This window comes from Macrotis lagotis, chromosome X (genome assembly GCF_037893015.1).
Source record: "Macrotis lagotis isolate mMagLag1 chromosome X, bilby.v1.9.chrom.fasta, whole genome shotgun sequence".
NCBI classification, from domain to species: domain Eukaryota; kingdom Metazoa; phylum Chordata; class Mammalia; order Peramelemorphia; family Peramelidae; genus Macrotis; species Macrotis lagotis.
This window is the reverse complement of record NC_133666.1, coordinates 247,158,050-247,179,177: the sequence shown is the minus strand read 5'-3', so window position 1 is coordinate 247,179,177 and position 21,128 is coordinate 247,158,050. Positions and strand designations below refer to the sequence as shown.

The 21,128-nt window shown below is 34.2% G+C and overlaps 1 protein-coding gene across 2 annotated transcripts in view; it reads right to left on the bottom strand.

Moving 5' to 3' along the window:
- AGGF1 (angiogenic factor with G-patch and FHA domains 1) overlaps positions 1 to 21,128 on the bottom strand; it is a 57,422-nt gene that overhangs the window by 9,939 nt on the left and 26,355 nt on the right. For both annotated transcript variants that reach the window (XM_074204101.1, XM_074204102.1), the window contains exons 6-11: positions 10,078 to 10,426; positions 9,384 to 9,495; positions 5,756 to 5,807; positions 4,607 to 4,708; positions 2,298 to 2,463; positions 308 to 390 (exon numbers count right to left, since the gene is read on the bottom strand). In XM_074204101.1, coding sequence (XP_074060202.1) covers positions 308 to 390; positions 2,298 to 2,463; positions 4,607 to 4,708; positions 5,756 to 5,807; positions 9,384 to 9,495; positions 10,078 to 10,426 — 864 coding nt within the window. The remainder of the gene's footprint in view (positions 1 to 307; positions 391 to 2,297; positions 2,464 to 4,606; positions 4,709 to 5,755; positions 5,808 to 9,383; positions 9,496 to 10,077; positions 10,427 to 21,128) is intronic.

Sequence of the window (21,128 nt, the reverse complement as noted above, 5' to 3'; positions counted from 1 at the left end):
CTTTGAGACTCAATTTTCTAATGTGAAAACTGAAGACTGTTGAATGTAATCACAGAGAAAAGAAAAATGAAAATGTTTATCTCAGCATTATGATAATGGTAAAGTATACCATAAAGAGGTTCAACTGTTTCTTTTTTGTCCTAACTTAACACTTTTTTCACTTAATCTCAGCCATATTGATAAAAACTTCAAATGCTTGATAGATCAATCTATGCTATTACAGGCGTATTGCCTGTAATATTTATATTATAGATATATATGTATAAATATATATGTATATATTATTTACTCCCTTATAAACACTCACCATTAAGCCATATTTTACTCTTATTTTCTTTAATGCTTTTCTTCTTATCAACTCTTTTTCTTCTTTACTTAATGCTGGACCAACTAAAAAAAGAATAACCATTTAAACATTAGACTCATGAAGCATGAAATTTTTTTTTTTGGAGGAAATGGAAGCTTTTGCAGCAGGCAGTGCTTGTAAACTGTAGTAATACTCTATTTGTAAGTCAACAGCAAAGAGGTACAATGAAATGTTGTTATTAAATGATCTTTCAACAATTAATGAGGTCCTTGCTTTGAACAGAATTATAAGTATTCTATATTCTAGTATTGGGTCATATCACAGCTAAACTTTGGTGTATGTTACAAAAAGAATAAGTTACTTTAGGAAAATTCTTATTAAGACCCCAAACCACTTAAGAGATCTTAATCTTTCAAGGGGGTCTTATAAGTCAAGAATGTGGCTATAAAAGGTACAAAAAAAATTAAGTGATTTTCCCAATGGTTTAACATGAACTGGTAAATAACTAGTAAAGAATTGAGGACATTTTAGCTTCTTGTTTGATATTCTGACAGAAAAACATATTAGCCCCTGTTCCCAAAAATCAGTTAAGTAGAAGTGAATAATGAATATAATTTTTAGAAATAATAACTTTGTTAAGAGCAGTGTCCAAGAAGTTTTAAAATTTAGGAAAATTAGCTAAGTGGTACTAAAAGTTCCTTGGAAACTTCCTATAACATTAATTTTGTCTCAGAAAGTGGGTACTGTGATAATTCAGCATAGTTCCCCAACTTGATATGTATGTATCTTTAGAGCCTAATCAAAGGGGTAAGGAGAATATTTGGTAAATAACTGTATAATCCTAAGCTTGTGAAATAAAGTGGCATAGTGGATAAGGAGCTAGCCTTGAACCCAGGCAGATGTGGGTTCAATTTTACCTCTGACACATGATGGCCATGTGACTTAGTGATATAGGCAAGTTTCTCTTAAGAACTTAAGAACTCATCATATAGTATGGGAGACACTGGCACAATGCCCTGATCAGAGAGAGGGCTGTGCTCCATAAGCAAGGGAGAACTGAAGCAACTAAAAGGAAACATGAGATATGTAAGTTTAGTGAGTAACCACCCCAAGTATTCACATTTTGTGAACACCTTTTTGTGTCTGATAAGCATTCCAAGCTCATACCAATCTGATCAGTCACAGTGATGTCATTTTGGTCTTCTTTGATATGGAGAGACAAGAACCAACCATGTGACTTGAGGCAAGTCTAAGAAGGTGAAGGCTTGTGCTAGCATAGGAAGTTCTCCCCTAAGAACTCTGATGAAATCACAGGTCTAGACCCTATCCCAATGTGCATGCACATTGTAAATATCAGAATTTGATTTCCTTTCATACTAAAGAAAAATACAGAATATTTACTGAAAACTAAGTTTGGGGATCAGAAAAAGTTGGCATCCCCTGCCACAAAGCAATATGAACTCCACCTCATGTGAATAATACCAAGAGATCTACTAAGGAGTCTGTCAATGACTTTTTTCAACATCAACAACAGAAGCTAAAAGAAACAGGACCTAATTAGATAAAAGTACAATTATAATTCTAATCACATAATAATTACTACATTGAAAGACATTTGGAAATGGTTTCAGTTTTTGCAAAAGTCTATTAAATTGAATTAATATCAGCAGAGCCCATGTTCATATCTCATAGGCTTTTCTTCTGGTCACCACATTTCAAGTGTTACTACATTTATCAAAGTGCTAAGGACAAGAATGTGAAAGCTTTCTTAAGGTAGGGACATTGTTTATTTGCCCAGTTTTCAAATATAAAACACACTGTCTTTAATGGATGTGCCCTGCTGAATAAACTTATTCCTAGAATACACTTCACTCATAAAAAACTGATTAGCAAATGCCCATAAGCTCTCCCCCATATTAGTAGCTAGCTTAAAGATTCCAATTTAAAAGAAAAGTAATCAATATCATATAGAATGATAAATTTTACCTACCAGAAGATTCATCTTTCTTATCAAGGCGAAGGTGGGCTCGAACTTGCCCTGGTTCACAGCCATCACAAGTATCACTACCTGGATGAATGTGAAAGGACAGCACGGTTTCTCCAATTTTCACCTCATCTCCATGTTCCAGTACATAAGGTTCACACTTTGTTTTGGGCTATAGAAGAAATACATAAAACAAAGTCCAAGACGATTGACGATTACATAACATAACTGATTTTTACTTCTTCAAGGAAAGTTAAAGGACAACAAATACAAGGTTATGCTATCTACACAAGAGCAACTCAGTCTTCTGGATATGGATATAACGAATTTTATATAAAAATTTCAGAGCAACAAAGGTCTTTTCTGGTTCCTATTCATGTAATTATTATCTAGGATCAAGATTATTTACATGTGAAGAAATCAGTTAAATTGAGGCTTTCGTGTTTTTTTTAATCTTGCCATCAAATAATAATTTCCCTTCACAACCCTCATTTCTCCCCCCCTTCAAACATTTCTTTCAACCCCATCAGATATACCCAATTAAATTTCCAATCTGAAAGAGTTGCTGGTACAGTGGATAGAACATTGGGCCTGAAGAAAGGAAGGCTTGAGTTCAAAACTGGCCTCAGACACTTACTAGCTCTGTGATCCTGGACAAGTCACTTCACCTGTTTGTCCTTGTGTCCCAACTGTAAAATGAAGTAACAGCACCTCCCTAGCAGGGTGGCTGTAAAAATTAGATGAGAGATAAAACCTAGTGCTTGGCATGGAGTAGATGCTATAGAAATTCCCAACTTATCCAATACAATATACGACTATCACATAGAAAGAGGTTGGAATGAGCAAGAGGACCACATGTTTGGCGTGGTTCATACAACAGGCCTGCATTCTTTCTCTTGAGCTCAAAGTACATCTTTTTGCTTGTTAATCTAAAGCAGAGATGTCAAACTCTCCCAATTAAAAAAATAACTGAGAAATATTTAACAAAATAAAAATACAATACACATAGACAATATTAATTAGTAGTTTTCTAAGTCAGTATGTTGCCCACAGGAATTGTTTCTCTTGAGTTTGAGCTCTAAAGCAATATGAGTCCTCCTAAATTAAAAGCATTACTCCTGGTAATATATTTACTATAACAATCTGCACTTTGCACTTTAACCCAAAAGTATGGAGATCTCAGAATTTGTTGTTAAGGAATTTCATATATATAATTTCCAGATCTAATTATTGATGGAAAACTAAATTTATCATTAAAAGTCTAATGACACAAGTAATGGCTGGGAGGGGCATATTAAGTTGACTGATAACAGATTAGCTACAATATATTTTGGATTTGAGAAAAGAAATCAATGATTGAACCTAGAATTATGTTAATAGATTCCATATATTACAAAAAAAGATTTCAGCTTCACCACTGAAAAAAATGACATATACCAAACTTCGTAATATACATTTATTTATTGGTTCAGATCTATGATTTCATTAGTATAGGAAATTCCCTCAACCAACATAAGATTGGCAGGTATTTTGCCACTGAGTTAGGTCACTGGACAGTTGAGGATTTTCCCAAAGTCACATGTCCAGCTTGTGCCAGAGAGAAGACTTGAACCCGTCATAACCACAGCTCTCAGAGCTGGAAGGAACCCCTGGGATTGTCTAAATCTAACCCCTTTTTAGTAGCTGAACTGAGATGCCTCTAGGTGAAATGACCCAAAGTTATACAGATAATAAGTGGCAAGGTCAAGACTGGAAGACTGTTCCTCTGACCTACAAATCCAGTCCTCTTTTCACTGATACAAGTCATTTCAACTGACCAAACATTTATTAAGCACCCACTGTGTTCAGAATGCTGTACTAAGTGGTATGAAGAGATGAATTTTAGATAATATACACCCTTAAGGAGACTGCATTCCAATAGGAGATAAGACATAAAATAGATAATTAAAATGAACTTTTTGGAGAGGAGATGGTAGTGGTGAGATAGGGTCTGGACCTGTGCTTTCTAGGAGGGAAAGTTACTAATAGAAAGAATCATCAAAAAGTTGACTGGATGAAATCACTTTGAGTTGATCTTTAGAGGATGGGTGGGAAGGACATCCAGGAACAGAAGAGTAGGACATGTTGAGGGGACAGAAGAGTCCATAGGAAAAAAGTGGGTAAAGGACTATCTATATATTTCAGCTGAAAGACAAAATGGAGCCAGAAGAAATAAGATAGTCTACGAATGTAGTAGCTTTTAGAGAGTTATGAGTTTGTTTTTTCAAGCCATAGAATAATACATATAGGTGTATGACTAACATAATTACACTCACCTGAAGAATTTGCTTTCCGTTAACAATTGTACCATTTTGACTGCCTTGATCCACAAGAACATAACTTTGTAACTCATGGTCAAAGTAAATTTCTGCATGAAACTGGAGAAGGAAATAAAAAAATTCTATTAAATGAATATGACCTTTGTAAAATTATGCTGTCTTAGACCATTAATACTGTTCTATGTCTTTGAACATGTTAATTTTAAAGGTAAGATACTATTACATTTATCTACTTTAGATATTGAATTTTTTTTTAAAATTTGCGCCACATTGAATAAAAAAGCAATTTACCATACTGGTGCATTTTGATACATGCCGTACTTTCTTTCCAGGTCTAACTAGTATAAAGTTTGCATCTGACATACATGCTATTTTTTCAAGTATATCTAAATATTTTTTCCCTTTCAAAAGGAAACCTATATCTAGATCTATATCTATATGAACATATAAACTTGTACTACAAAACCAATGACTTTAAGGGCTTGAAAGAAATAAGGTTGAGGGCTTGGGTTGCCTCATTCTGCTTTCAAGTGTGAGATTGGAAACTTAAGCATTAATGGTCATTTAGTTCATTCTAGAGTGTCTATAGTTTAAGTTGAGGCATGAGAGGGAAACTAAGAAGGAAGCTCTAGGTCAAGACAAGAGCATAAAATATTAAGTTCATTTGGTTTTAAAATTAACATAAAAACTAATAATACATTTTTTTCCCACATAAACATTCACAGTACAGATATTTCAATTTCATCTTTTTTTTTCTGTTTTGGTCGAGGAGGAAAAAGACAAAAGGGAAAAAGATTGAGTCAAAGGAGAAAGAAAAATAAATGAGATGACAAGATAAACACAGAAAGAGAATGAAGTTAAATGAGAAGTAGTCTTAGAAGCTTCTAATCTTGAACTTCAGAGGGTTCTTATCTCTTCCTACTTCTCTGTAAAATTCTATTTAACTCACTCACTATTTATTCGAGCTTTTCACTCTTATCCTAAAATCTTCCTTCTGAGGTTCTACTATGAACGAGAAAGTGACAGCAGCCCATAAAACTCATAAAACAAAACAAAAAAGCTTAGAATTCAAATCAGAAAAGTCCAACAGCTTAATAATTCTGCTTTAAGACATAGGAAGAAAAATATTTTTTAGTTAAAGTTTACCTTACTGACACCAACTTCAGGAATTCGGAGTGTATGCTCCATGTCTTTCTCTCTGCAAAGTTAAATATAATAGTTTTTCAGTTATATATAACTATATCATTTACAGAATGACAATGGAATTTTGAGGAACTGCTAATATTTAAAATTCATTCTTTTCAATCTTGAAAAGATCTCAAGTATGGATTGTGCCTTTAAATCCTACTCTAAATTTTCTGCTAACTAAAAGGTGCCTAATCGAAAATAGTGAAAACAACTTATAATAAAGCTCCATCTACAATAAATCTATGAAACCTTTTCTTTCTACTAACTTTGCATTAATTTTCCAAGATCTCTTGACTATATCCTTATTTTTGTTATTGTATTATGAGGGATTCTATTGTCTGAGAGTATATAAGGTTAAGTCAATGAATAAAATATGATTCCCTTTCCATGGAAAAATGTGAAGTTATTTATGTGTGATTAAAGTTCATTCTCTCTGCTGAGCACAGTGGATTCAGTTGCTTAAATTAGTTAGGAGCTGCAGTAGATGGAAAATGGCATTGATGCCAGAAATTAGTTTTTAAAAAATACTGAAATTAAAGAAATAAAGTCCCTAAGCTTCTGGAAACTGTTAGAAGAAAAAAATCTCATGTTCTCTCCACATGAAGTTTCCATTTTGAGGCTGTGAGTACAAACTACAGAAACAAAAAAGATGAGATCAAGATAGATCAGGAAACAGGTAGGAAAGGGTGTGTACATGTACCTTGTTTAGGATATTAAACGTGAGTGTAAACAACAAAATATATTTATATGATGCATTCCCAAGGTATGAATTATTGAGGAATTCCCTCATTTTTTTTTTTTTTAGGTTTTTGCAAGGCAAATGGGGTTAAGTGGCTTGCCCAAGGCCACACCACTAGGTAATTATTAAGTGTCTGAGGCTGGATTTGAACTCAGGTACTCCTGACTCCAGGGCTGGTGCTCTATCCACTGTGCCACCTAGCCGCCCCATTCCCTCAATCTCTTAAGAAAGGCATATCATCAACAGGCATCCGATTGTGAATCAAAGATGAAGGTCAAATTCAAAGTAAAGAGATTTTGCTCTCCTTAGGCAAGTTCAGATCCCTAGGGTACATATTTGTTTTTTATAACCTTTTGGTTTGTTTAAAGTACTCGGTCAATCAGCATGCCAATAGGCCCATTTCAAGAGATTGAGAGAATTCTCTGCCAGTTAAACTCTCCTTTCCTGAAATGGTGAACCTTCGGATATCATCAAGAAAGACCAAAAAAATAAAGTATTAATCTTTGGCTCTGCAATGTTCTCTTTCCTGTCCTTTATAGTTTACATCAAGAAAAGATTATTATTCAACACCTATGATTTGGCAACTTCATTTCTTTGGTCTAAGGAATGAAAGAGCTATAAATGTTATTTTTTTAATTAAAGATTTCATTTATTTTCAGTTTTACAGTTTTCCCCCCAATTTTACTTCCCTCCCCCCACAGAAAGCAATTTTTCAGTCTTTACTTTGTTTCCATGTTGTACATTGATCCAAATTGAGTGCAATGAGAGAGAAAAGGAGCTATAAATGCTAAGTTCACTTCGCCAATTTTAAAAACCTTTCAAAGTCTGTGCTTTTATCTAGAACCTAAAAATAGTTTACATTTTTCCTATGTTGTGAAAAATAAGAGGGCATTTACTTTAAATTTAGTTCCATTCTTTTTCAAGTAAAAACTATTATCTACCGAAGCAATCATGCAAACAAGTGTTTAACAAATACTATTTTTTCCCCCTTAAATTGCTTTTCGAATAACTTTTAAGGGACAAATATACTTATCTCCTTGACCTGGATTTATTTCTTCTCAGCTCTCCACTACATAAAGACCTGGCTAATCCTTGGTTCAGAGGATGGATCTATTTGATTAAATGGGAAATCTACTCTGGTCACACAGTCACCTGGATAAGACTGGTATCAAAAAGCTTGAAAACTTACTTATACTACAGATCTTGTGTTTCTGTACAAATTTATGAAAGCAATTTGCATGTAAATTAAACATAATGAAAAAGAGGGAACCATTTATACTGTCATTTTATAAACCTAAAAACTACATAAATAACATTCTTTGAGAAAAAAACTGGGTCTTGGTTTACTACCAAGAAATGATTTGTGTCTTTTTGAAAATACTTTAATTTTTCAGGCTACTATAACACTTTAAACAGTAGCAAATTATCTCTTCTAATTCATTCAGTTAATCAATAAGTATTTTATTAGTTGTCTATTAAAAAGCCAGGCATCTTTCTAGGTCCTGTGCTACAAAGATAAAAACAAAACATTTTCTGCCTTCAAAAGCTTTTATTCTAGGGGTTTGTATGTGGGTGGAGGATGTTCCGAACAAGGTAAGATCTGTTTGGTGTTCAAAGTCTCCCCTAGCCTTTTCCAGTATTCTTATACCTTTCTCTTCCAACATATGTTCTTTGATCCAGTGACACTGGCCTAATGGCTGTTCTCTGAATAAAAATATCCCCCTTTCTCATTTCCAGGCATTTTCTTTGGCATTTCCTATGCCTGGAACCCTCCTTTCTCCTCTGCTTTGACTACTTACCTCTCTGGCTTTCTTTAAAAACCAACTAAAATTCCACCTACTACAAGAAGACTTTTCCTAACCTCATACAATCCCAGTGCTTTCTCTGTTAGTTATTTCCCATTTATCTTTGCATGTTTGTATATATCTCTTTGCATGTTTGATGGTGCTCCTTCAGGACAGGGACTGTCTTTTGCCTTTTTTTGTATCCCCATAAACTACAGCGTAGCCCTATATAGGAGGCACTGAAGTTAAGGGGGAAGAAGAAGAAGGGGCATTTGCAACTTAGAGAATAGAGCAGAGACTTGCTCTAGAAGGTGATACCAAAGCAGGCCATGGATTCTAAGTGAAGAGGAAGAGGAAGAGGAACATATTGCAGCTTAGAAGACAGCCAGTGAAAAGCTAGAGATAGGAAAGGATTTGAGGAATGTCAAACAACAAATGGTAAAATTTGGCCAGAACACAGCATGTGTAAAGAGTAATGTGCAATGAATTTGAAAAGGTAGAGCTTTAAAAAACAAAGGAGCATTTTAATTAAATAAAATTCCCATCTGATACAGGATCGTGTCTACCCTATTCTGACCTATTCCTATTCTTCCATCCTAAGCAACTGAAATTGAAGATTTGTAAAAATAGTTGCCGAAAGCACTTTCAGACTTCAATATACTTTTATATAACTGGCAATTATAGTGTTGTATAATGACAATCCTATGTACCAAATTTCATTTCTTTCATTCTTATATTAATATCTATTCTATCCATATTAATAAAGTACCACAGTTAAATTTTTAAAAATTCCAAAATTTTTTTTATAGAATGCTTAGTGTTTGTGTTTAAAATGTGTACATATATATGTGCTGGCCTGCATCACCACTGACTTACTCATCTATCTATATCTAGAACAATATTTAAATCAGAATTTATATATAGATATATCAGTATAAAATGCTAAAATAAAACAGCCTTGAAAATAAATTTAACCTAGATAACCTATATACAGAAAATTAAATGTGAACATAATTTTATAATTCTCTAAGATAATATGGTAAGAGATATTAAGAAATTTTACCTTCCAATTGTAGCTGGATTCACAGCTGTGATAATAAAAAGTGAACCTGTCTGCAGTACTGGTGATCTAATAACAATGACTCTAATGCATGGAGGCCAAATTTTTTCTTCCTCTGTAACCCAAAACAAAAAAAGAAAAAACAAAGAATAATCATTTAATTTAAAGAGAATGAGATTAATTTTTAAAATTTCAATATCATAAAATTATTTCTGAATTTTTTGATTTTCATTTCATTTTTCATATTTTAAATAAAATTTTAAAATAATTCATTATAAAAGAATATAGAAAAAACGCATTGAGAATAAAAATAATAAAAACACTTAAAATCATATTCCTTTCAGTGCCTTGACATCTATTACAAAATAAAAAGAAAACAAAAAACAAGGATTTTTAGCACCTAATACTGGCAAACTAAGTTTTGGCAACTGAAGTTGCCAAAATGAGCAAATACCATATATTTAGAAATAGTTAAATTATTCCTAATTACCTGTTAAGGATACATGAATGAAAAAAGTACATATTATTAACTATATTTAGATTAAAAGAGACATCAAAAAACCAAGCTAAACTATTTTAAAACCATTTTTTCCTACAGGTTTATCATGTAAATTTGAAGTTCTTTTTCTAGTCTACTCCCTTACAATGCTTAGTTTTTAGCAAAATTGCTTAAATTATTTACAAGGCATTAATTTACCTTCATCTTCAGTGTCTGCTGAAGTAATATTGTCTTCACTAGTTACATCACTGCTGTCCTCAGTTTGAGAATCCGTAATTTCACCTTCTTCTGGCTCACTGTCTGTCTCTACTATTTTGTCTTCTTTAAATAAAGCCAAATCATAGACATTTACATTAAGATGTGAGTCTACATTATCTTTGCCATCCGCATCAGCAAACTTCAATGGACTATTTTTATTATGATTATCTATTTTGGCTTTCTTCTTCACATTTGTGGATTCTTCTCTTTCGATACAGTTTATGTGATCGACGTTGGTGGTAAGACAATTCAAACTATTTGACGCTTTATGTTCTTCTAGATCCAAATCCTATGGTTAAAAAGAGAGAATATTTTATTAAAAAGAGCTGAAACTTGATATAGAGAAAATACAACTATCTTAGGAAATACTGTGAACTCCTACAACTAATTTACTTCTAGAACTTTTCAACAAGGAATCTCCTAGAACTAATCCTATCTCTTTAACAATTATGTCAAAATGGAGTAGAGCATAAAGACCACAGTATCAACTTGTAAACTCAACTTGAAGGATAATGAATTTTCTGTCTTTTCTGTATATGGATCAAATATGCACATAAACTCCTTGCAGTACAGGGTGGTACAGATGTTTCTGGATTTTGCTGAATTACTGACACATTTACTTTGAGAGTATGTTAATTTTCTTAACACTCACTAGAAGACAACTTAGCTTAAAGTTTGGTTTTGGCTTTCTATAGCAATAGTTACTAACTTTAATGTAAAGATAGTTATTAATCAGAAATGTAGCAAATATATTGGATACAGAAATGGCCTTGAAGCCAGGCTCTGATATACTGGCCATGGAGCAAAGCAAATTAGCCGACTTTCTAAGTCAGGGATTCTTAACCTAAGGTCAGTAAACATGTTTAAGAAAAATAATTTGATATAATTGATTTCCTTTGTAGTCATATATAATTTTTATTTTACTTATTTAAAAATAATATTCTGAGAAGGGGTCCACAGGAGTCCATCAGATTGACAATGGGATCTATAATGGAAAAAAAAAAGTTAAGAAACCCTGCTCTAAGACTCGGTCTCTGCCCTAAAACTATATGTCGCGGAGAAAGTGCTGACCTGCATCAGCAGACAACTTACCTTGTATCTAAACCACTGATAGCACAGGTCCAGATCTTTCCCTTTCCATATCCTAGGTGGTAGAATTAAAGGATCCCTTCAAAAGGTGAATTAACCTCCCTATTCACCAGATTAAATCTAAAAAAACATATTTCAAAGATGAACTGCCTAGATAAAATATTTACCTGACAAAATAAAATATTCTGTATGACCAATGTGATTAGTTTAACTCTGATAGGTCAGTAATGTTACCATAGAATTCACCTATTTTTGCCTTTAACTACCTCATTTTAAAGACACACAAAACTCAAAGCAAATGTTTTCATGCAGAAGCATGAGAATAAGAAAATAACAAAATTTCATTTTTATTTATAATTTATGTAATATGTATATATGTAATTTATGCCTTACAATGACAATGAAAATTATGTCATTATATTCATGTTGAATAATCCCTTTTTCTTTTTGGTAAATTCAGTACTCATTCATTTTCACAAACCCCAAGGTCTTTATGATGTCCCCAAACCTCATAAAAACCCTGCAAAGAAAGAACCTATTTTTACCTACATATGGATATAAGAAAATGGAACCAAGTTTGTGACAAATACTAGATCTTTGAAAAACTTAAATCTATGATTAAATTGCTAGAGTTAGATTAATTGAGAATTGTGATATGAATAATTTTCGCCTTGCTTGCCAAAAGAAATTTAAATTTTCCAGGAAATTAAAGTGGTAAAAATTTTATAATTAAAGACTAAAGCACATTTCAGTTAAATTAACTTCCATAAAGTGAATAAACTATTGTCTTAGATATTCCAGTCAAATACACCATAACATTGCTGCCATCTTGCCTGTCTTTTTACCACTAATTTGCAAATTATAATATTGTAAGTTTATAGGGAAAGCTAAGTCAATGGAAATGCTTTTCATTAGAAGTATCTTTTTTTTTTTTAGGTTTTTGCAAGGCAACTGGGGTTAAGTGACTTGCCCAAGGCCACACAGCTAGGTAATTAAGTGTCTGAGACCAGATTTGAACCCAGGTACTTCTGACTCCAAGGCTGGTGCTTTATCCACTATGCCACCTAGCTGCCCCAGAAGCATCTTTTTAAGGATATTTTATTTTGAAATAATAATTTTAAAAAGATCTACTTAAAAAGAATACATTGTAGATTCAATGTAACAGCAATATACATTCTTAAAACCTAAATTCTTAAAATGGAACAAAAAGCTTAGTGGCAATTACACATTTAACAGGGAATGAACCTTTCAACTAATGCCCCCTTCCCCATTTTGTCATCTTGATTTTTGGATTTATTTCAAATACAATTTTGATTTATGCTTAATATTAAGATGAAAATGTAAAAAAAGTAGCTAATTCATTTGTATTTAGTTTAGAAAATAGTTCTTACTCTGCATTAGTTGATGGGTTATTCCACATTTTATTGAAAGTATACTCTTTAACATTTCTTACAGCACAAGAATATTTCATTGTATTCATTTGTTTGGCACATTTTTTTTTTTTACAGGACTCCTATTTTCTTCTGCTAATCTGAGGTATGAGCAGGGCAAAATATTTAGAGGGCACCTTTCCAGCTTTCTGTCTTTTGCCACTACTCACTCTCATCAGGAAGGGTGGGTTTGGTAGAAGATGAGTTTCCTTGAGCATGTTAGGATTTAAAATGTCTGAGGGAGTATTTTCCAAAGTAGGGTCTATGGCTTTACCCCTGAGATGAGGGGTGGGGTGTTATGAACTTATACTCGGAGAATGTATGAGATCAAACAACTAGTGAGTGGGAAGAGGTTTATATCCTACTCTATTCTTGCTTCATTTCTTTTGAATACTAGATAACCTTATGGTTATACTGTAATTTTCTTGAGGTTTTACTTGTACATATTTTAGTTATCTTCTGTTAAGATACAGTCAATTATGTTTTTTAAAAAAATAGACTTCTGGCCAAGATGAGGAGAGAAGGCAGGCATTGCCTTAAGTGTTCCCTGTGTCCCCTCAAAAAAAAAAAAAAAAACCATGAAAGAAACCTCTTAACAGAAACTCGATCAACAAAACCCAGAAAAAGAAGCTAGGAGAAGAACATCTACTAACAAGGTCAGTCTCAGGGAACTGTGGGTGAACCAGGAGAGGAGACCAGAGGGTCCGTGCAGGAACAGCAGTGGGGAAGAGTCAAAGGACCAGCTTTAGCCTCAGAGACTTTGGTGAGAGGCAGGTCAAGAACCAAATTTAGCCTGAGAGGCTTTGGCCAGGGGGAGGGGAGGTCTGCATGCCTGGAAATCCTCTAGCTCCACACCTTTGGAGCATTCTTCCAGGAACAATCAGTAGCCGCCAAGCCCCCCCCATCCCCTCAGACACAGGTGTAGACTAAGGAGCACACTCAGCTGAAAGGGAGATTGGCTTCTAGCTCACTGTTCAAGGTCAACTCAGACCCTGCTGCCCCCTCCTCCCTCCCTCCAGGCTTGGGAAAGGGCTTCAATCACTCCAGAGGAAGCAACCAGCACCTCCTACTGGCCGGCCCTTGGAATTACTAAGCCAAGTGAACAAAGCCTCTAGGATCTTCAAAAGCAAACCTCTGAGAGCCAGCTCCCCCGTAACACAAGATCCTAGAATAATGAAGAAAAACCAGTGAAAGGGGGACCCATGGAGAAATACTTAGAAGTATCAGATTCTAACCCAGAGAGATCTAGCACTTCTGAAGAGAATATGAATTGGTCTCCAGCCCAGAAAGACTTTCTTGAAGAAACCAGGAAGGAGTTTAAAAATCAATTGGAAAATTTAGGAAAAGAAACTCAAGAGTAAATTAACATCTCGCAAAAAGAAAACAAAACATTGGAAAATATAATTGGACAAATGCAAAAACAAAATAACTCTCAAAACTACACTTGGGCAAATGGAAAATTCTTTCAAAAATAGAACTGACCAATTGGAAAAGGGAGTTGCAAAAGGTAAATGAAGAAAATTCTTCTCTAAAAAAAAAGAATGTAATCTGTGGAAACTAATGACTTCATGAGACAACAAGATTCTGTTAAACAAAACCAAAAGATGGAAAAAATAAAAGAAAATGCAAAATACCTGATCACCAAAATCACGGACCTCGAATATAGATCAAGGAGAGATAACCTAAGGGTTATTGGTCTTCCTGAAAGCACTGAAGAGAAAAGAAGCCTGGACTATATATTACAGGATTCAGTGATGGAAAAGTGTCCTGATATCATGGAACCAGAAGGCAAAACAGTTATTGAAAGAATACATTGATCTCCTCTGGAAAGGGATCCTAAAATAAAAACACCAAGGAATATTGTGATCAAATTCCAGAACTATCAAATAAAAGAGAAAAACCTGCAAGCAGTCAGAAAGAAACAATTTAAATACCAAGGAGCCTCAGTAAGTATTGTGCAGGAGCTGGCTGCATCAACATTAAGGGATCGAAGGGCCTAGAATAAGATATTCCAAAGAGCAAGGGAGCTTGGAATGCAGCCAGAAATTCACTATCCAGCAAAACAGACTTCTCTTCCAGGGGGAAAAGATGGACAGTTAACAAAATGGGAGACTTCCAATATTTCCTGATGAAAAGACCAGAGCTAAATAGAAAATATGGACATGAAACAGGAGACTCAAGAGACACATGAAAAGGTTATTAAAAAAAGGGTAAAAGAAAAAAAGCTGCTATCCAATAAGATGAAACTGGCTATATTCCCCACCTGGGAGAAAGATTCTCATAAATCTTGAGAATTGTAACTTTATTAATAGAGAAAATATACTTAGCCAGAAGTGATGGACACTCATGACTTTTCTGGTGACTCAGATAGAATGATTTGAAGACATCATGGAGGGCAATAAAGAGTTAGTGATTATAACTTTGAATGTGAATGGGATGAACTCTCCCTGTCCCCCTTTCCCCTTTTATTACTTCTATTACTTGAAAAGTAATAAAAGTTCCCAACTTAACTGAGTGTATGTATATTAACTTTAAGCCAAATCTGATGAGAGTAAGATTCAGGCAGTTCTCAACTCCTCCCTTCTTCCCCCTCTATTGCAATAAGTCCTTTGTACCTCTTAATGTAATGATTTACCCCCATTCAATCTCCTCTATCCTCCCATTGCCTTAAGCAAATAGCAGAGTAGATTAATAACCAGAATCCTACAATATGCTGCTTACAAGAAACTCATTTGAAGCAGGGAGATACATATAGAGTAAAGGTAAAAGGTTGGAGAAAAATATAATTTGCTTCAGCTGAAGTGATAAAAGCAAGGGCAAATCCTTATCTCAGATAAAGCAGCTGCAAAAATGGATATCATTAAAAGAGATAAAAAAGGAAACTAGGGACAGCTAGGTGGCTCAGCAGATAGAGCACTGACCCTGGAGTCAAGAGTACTTGAGTTCAAATCTAGCCTCAGACACTTAATAATTCCCTAGCTGTGTGGCTTGGGCAAGCCACTTAACCCCATTGCCTTGCAAAAAAACCTTAAAAAAAAAAAAGGAAACTATATCCTCCTAAAAGTTACCATAGAAAATAATTTTAATACTAAATTTGTATGCATCCAATCCAATGGTATAGCATCCAATTTCTTAGAGGAGAAGTTGGAGGGGTTACAGGAAGACATAGACAGCATAAGTCTACTAGTGGGAGACCTCAACCTCCCACTCTCAGATTTAGAGAACCATAAAATAAACAAGAAGGAAGTTAAGGAACTAAATAGATTACTAGAAAACCTAGACATGACAGACTTATGGAAGAAACTGAATGGGGACAGAAAGGAATATACTTTTTTTCCTGCAGTATATGGCACTTAACACAAAAATTGACCATGTACTAGGGCATAAAAACCTAATAATCAATTGCAGAAAGGCAGAAATAGTGACTATGTCTTTCTTAGATCATAATGCAATAACAATCATATGCAATATTGAACCAGGGAGATACAGACCTAAATTAATTGGGAACTAAATAACTTCATTTTAAAGAATGAGTGGATCAAACCACAAATTATAGAAAGAATTATTTCATCTTAGATAATGACAATAATGAAACATACCAAAACTCATGAGATACACTCAAGGACGCCATTCTCCAATTGACAAATGGTCAAAGGATATGCAAAGGCAATTTACAGATAAGGAAATCAAAACAATCCATTGTTATATGACGAACTGCTCTAAATCATTACTTATTAGAGAAATACAAATTAAAGCATCTCTGAGGTACTACCTCACACCTCTCAGACTGATCAATATGACCCGAAAACACAATGATCAATGTTGGAAGGGATGTGGGAAATCTGGGACAATAATACATTGTTGGTGGAACTGTGAACTCATCTAACCTTTCTGAAGAACAATTTGGAATTATGCCCAAAGGGCAATAAAAATGTGCATACCCTTTGATCCAGCCATACCACTACTGGGTCTGTACCCTGAAGAGATTATGAAAAAAGGTAAAAACATCATTTTTGCAAAAATATTCATAGCAGCCCTGTTTGTGGCGGCAAAGAATTGGAAATTAAGCAAATGTCTTTCAATTGGGGAATGGCTTAAAAAATTGTGGTATATGTATATCATGGAACACTATTAAACCAGGAGGGATGGGAATTCAGGAAAACCTGGAAGGATTTGCATGAACTGATGTTGAGAGAGATGAGCAGAACCAGAGAAACACTGTACACCCTGAAGGCTGCGTGGCAGTGATGATTAACCTTGATGGACTTGCTCACTCCATCAGTACAACAATCAGAGACAATTTTGGGCTGTCTGTTGACGGAAAATACAACCCATATCCAGAGAAATAATTGTAGAGTTTAAAGAAAGACCAAAGACAAAAAACCCCATTATCTTATGTAATTTTGCTCTCTCTTATATTTTATTTTGCTTACTTAAGGATATGATTTCTCTCTCATCACATTCAACTTGGATCAATGTATACCATAGAAGCAATGTAAAGACTAACAGACTGCCTTCTGTGGGGGACGGGAAAGGGAAGCAAGATTAGGGGAAAAATTGTAAAACTCAAAACAAATAAAATCTTTAAATTAAAAAAGAAATAATGTAGTTTGGAGTTTACCATGACCAGCACCTCTTAACTGTTCTTGAATATTTGCAAGACTATTATATAAGTGAGATTCTTTAAAAAAAACAAAAATTCAGAAGAGGACACTTATAAGGTTAGTTGATGCTATCATGTTAGATTTATTATACTTACAAAAATCCCCCAAACTGCATGTAACTAAGTTCACAATTTTCATTTTTCTTATTTGTACACTGATATGTTTATTAAGATAATAATAAAAAGGAAAATTTTAAGTAAAAAAAATGTATTCATGATAAACAGACATGAAACTGCTATGTAGTTTATAAGTCTTTGGCTCCTTGCAGTTCTTACTCCTATGGTCTTTTCTAATTTTGCTAGTTCCTTCTATGTGTACCTTTGCATCAAAGTCACAAGTATGTGCTGCCTTAAATTTCAGAATTATATTAAATTCTTTGTAGAACTTTTCTACCTCCCTATCCTTTCCAACAGATCTGACACACAAACCGTAAAATAATTCACAGTTGTCTTTTTGTAAATGTTCATCATAAGCACTGCTATGTGAGATAACTAAGAATTCCAAGGAATAATGTTTCTTGTTGCCTTGGATAAACAATTATACAAACTCTGTCAAATCCTTTTTTTCTCTCTCTCCAATGAGAATCTGTGAATTACCATTATAGCTGCAACTTACTTCTATTGTCTCACTTTGTTTATAGAAAAAATGTCAATAACGAAATGATTTGTTTTCTCCAAGTATCATCTCCACTCAACATACACTGGACAAGAATTTCACATTTACAGTGACAACATGTAGTAAATTTCTACATAAATATAAAATTGCATGATTCTTAGTGCCCTTCTTACTCTATTTTGACTTCTCCACAAAAGGGGATCACACAGATCTTTCTTTACTCTTGTCATGGTTGAAAAAATTGATCACTTAAGTGCTCAGTCTATTTGTGATGAGTGATCATCTCTGCAACAAACTAGGCTTGTTACTCAGAAAACAGGCTGTTGTACTTAAAGTCTTTCCTGGATGATAGAATCTGCTGCGGTTTTTCTTCAACATAACAATGAGACGATTTCTGTGAAGAGGTATTGAAAGAAATCAAAGTGAATTATATTTGAGAAAGGATCGTTGTTTTCAGTGATCCCAAACTTTTTATGTTTTCAAAAAGATTATTTCTTTACTACAAATTACTATTATTATTTGTAGTAAATATCCCAGAGATATTACATGGCTATAAAATGAAAACAAACCAAAATAACCCCAACCAAAACAACAATAGAAAGGTATATGCATGATAGATATAAAAGTGGCAGGAACAATATCTAAGGTAATATATGCAAAAAGTAGAAAAACATTACCACTTGCACACATCCTTTTAACCTCACTATTCCACTCCTGGACATTTACTCAACAGAGGTAACAGAAAGAAATTTATCATATATACTAACATATTTATAGCACTTTTATTGTTACCAAATAAGCAGAAACAAAGTTAAGCATCCATAGATGGAGAGATGGCTAAACAAACTGTGGTATATGAATGCAATGGAATGTTTATTATAGCTTAAGAAAGGAATTAAGGAAAAAGGGAGGAAGTGAATTAAAACAGAATAAAGAATCAGGAAAATAACATACATAATTCCAACAATGTAATGGAGAGAAAAATATAACAAAACTATGCTATATAACTGATAATTTTGGCTCTTGAAGAGAAATAAAACAAATTTCCCATTTTTCAGGGAAAAGATGGGGGTACTATAAATGTGGAATGCTACATATGCTCTTGTGTTTTTTTTTTAATTTAAGGCAACGGGGGTTAAGTGACTGTCAAAGTCACACAGCTAGGCAATTGTTCAGTGTCTAAGGTTGAATCTGACCTCAAGTCCTTCTGACCCCAGGACCAGTGCTCTATCCACTGTGCCACCTAGCTGCCCCCTCTCATGTGGTTTTTATATCAGTTGGGTTTATTTATGTTTTTCTTTATTGGAAGGGAAGATTTTCTGAGAGGTGGGAAGGGGGAAGGGAATATCTTCATAAATGATTGATGAAAATCAAATGGCAACAGTAAACTTTATAACTACATTATCAAGAAGATGCCTACAAAGTAAGCAAAACTAGTCATGTGGGGAGAATGAAATAAGTGGTACAATGATATGCCAGAGACACTAAAAAAAGGGAGGAATCCATTAGTGCAGAAATAATATCCTCCATGAAAGACATATTGAAATATGTGAGCATACTCATAAAAGAAGTCACAGGAGGGGCGGCTAGGTGGCGCAGTGGATATAACACTAGCCCTGGAGTCAGGAGTACCTGAGTTCAAAGATGGCCTCAGACACTTAATAATTACCTGGCTGTGTGGCTTTGGGCAAGCCATTTGACCCCATTGCCTTGCAAAAAAAAAAGTCACAGGAGGTTGCAATACAATAATACAATGGTGGAATGAGAATCCATATTAGTGAAATCACAGATCTATCAAAAGCAATCAATATAATAAAAGCTAGTGTGTATAGCTTTCTATTAATAAAAGACCTCTAGTAAATCAACATAAGTACAGCTAACTATAAACTGATATTTAAATAGATGACGATCTTAAGGTCCTAAAAGTCTCTGATGTACCTCCAGATATACCCAAAATAAAATAAATATAATCAGTATAATTATAGTGGTGTTTTTCATTGAGTTTTAAAACTCTGAAAAACTGACATACGGTATATGGTATAAATAATGAAGTTATTGTCAAGATATTTTTATTAAACTATGTTTCCTGGTAAGACAAGGTTCATTTTTAGAATTTAAAATAAGCCTCGTAAAAGAGCTTATACTGATTGTTTCAGAATTCTCAAATTTGAATATTACTAACATATTAGTGTATTTTCTTTTCTGATAACTAAGGCCTAAAGTGATGAAACGACTTGTCCAAAGTAACACACAAATTGCATGATGGTTGTCTTTCATACTCATTCTCTCTCTCTCTCTCTCTCTCTCTCTCTCTCTCTCTCTCTCTTTTTTTTTTTAAAGATTTTTCAAGGCAATGGAGTTAAGTGGCTTGCCCAAGGCCACACGGCTAGGTAATTATTAAGTGTCTGAGGTCAGGTTTGAACCCAGGTACTCTCGACTCCAAGGCTGGTGCTCTACCCACTGCGCCACCTAGCCACCCCTTGTCTTTCATTCTCAAAGAGGACCAAAATTACATCACCATGTTGGAGTTAAGTTAGTGTCTAACTGTGGCTGATCAGAAGATTCTACAATAGACACAAATGGTCTAAATGAATATTTGCAGTAAAGATGTCTTTAAATATATAAATATATATATGTATATAGCTATTGAAATTCTGCTTCATTCACAGAACACAGTGCTTTACCATGATTTGCAGTCCTTTACCAATGTCTCCTGTGTCACACAACTGATTCCAAAGTTCTTGTTCTTGTACTTGTATCACTTCTTATCTCCATGTGAGCACCTGTCTTGTATGAGTTCTCCATGAAAGATTTTATGTAAAAATGTCTGGCACTGACACAACTATTAGAATGATTGCTTTCTGCAATCTACAAAGTTTGAATGTTTGGTAGTTTAACTTGAGAAAGGACCTCAATTTCTGGCACTTTACCTTGTCAGGTGATTTTCAGAATCTTTAAGACAATTCAAATTGAAGTGATTCAGTTTTGGGGCATACCACTAAGTAGACTGTCCAGGTTTCACAAGCAAACAACAATGAGGTTGGCACAATGGCTTCTGTAGACCTTCGGTTTAGTCTAATACCTTTTCTCTTCCACACTTCCTTTAGAATCTTCCAAACACTGAGCTAGCTCTGACAATGCATCAATCAACTTCATCATCTATGTGGTCATCCCTGGAAAATATAATGTCAAA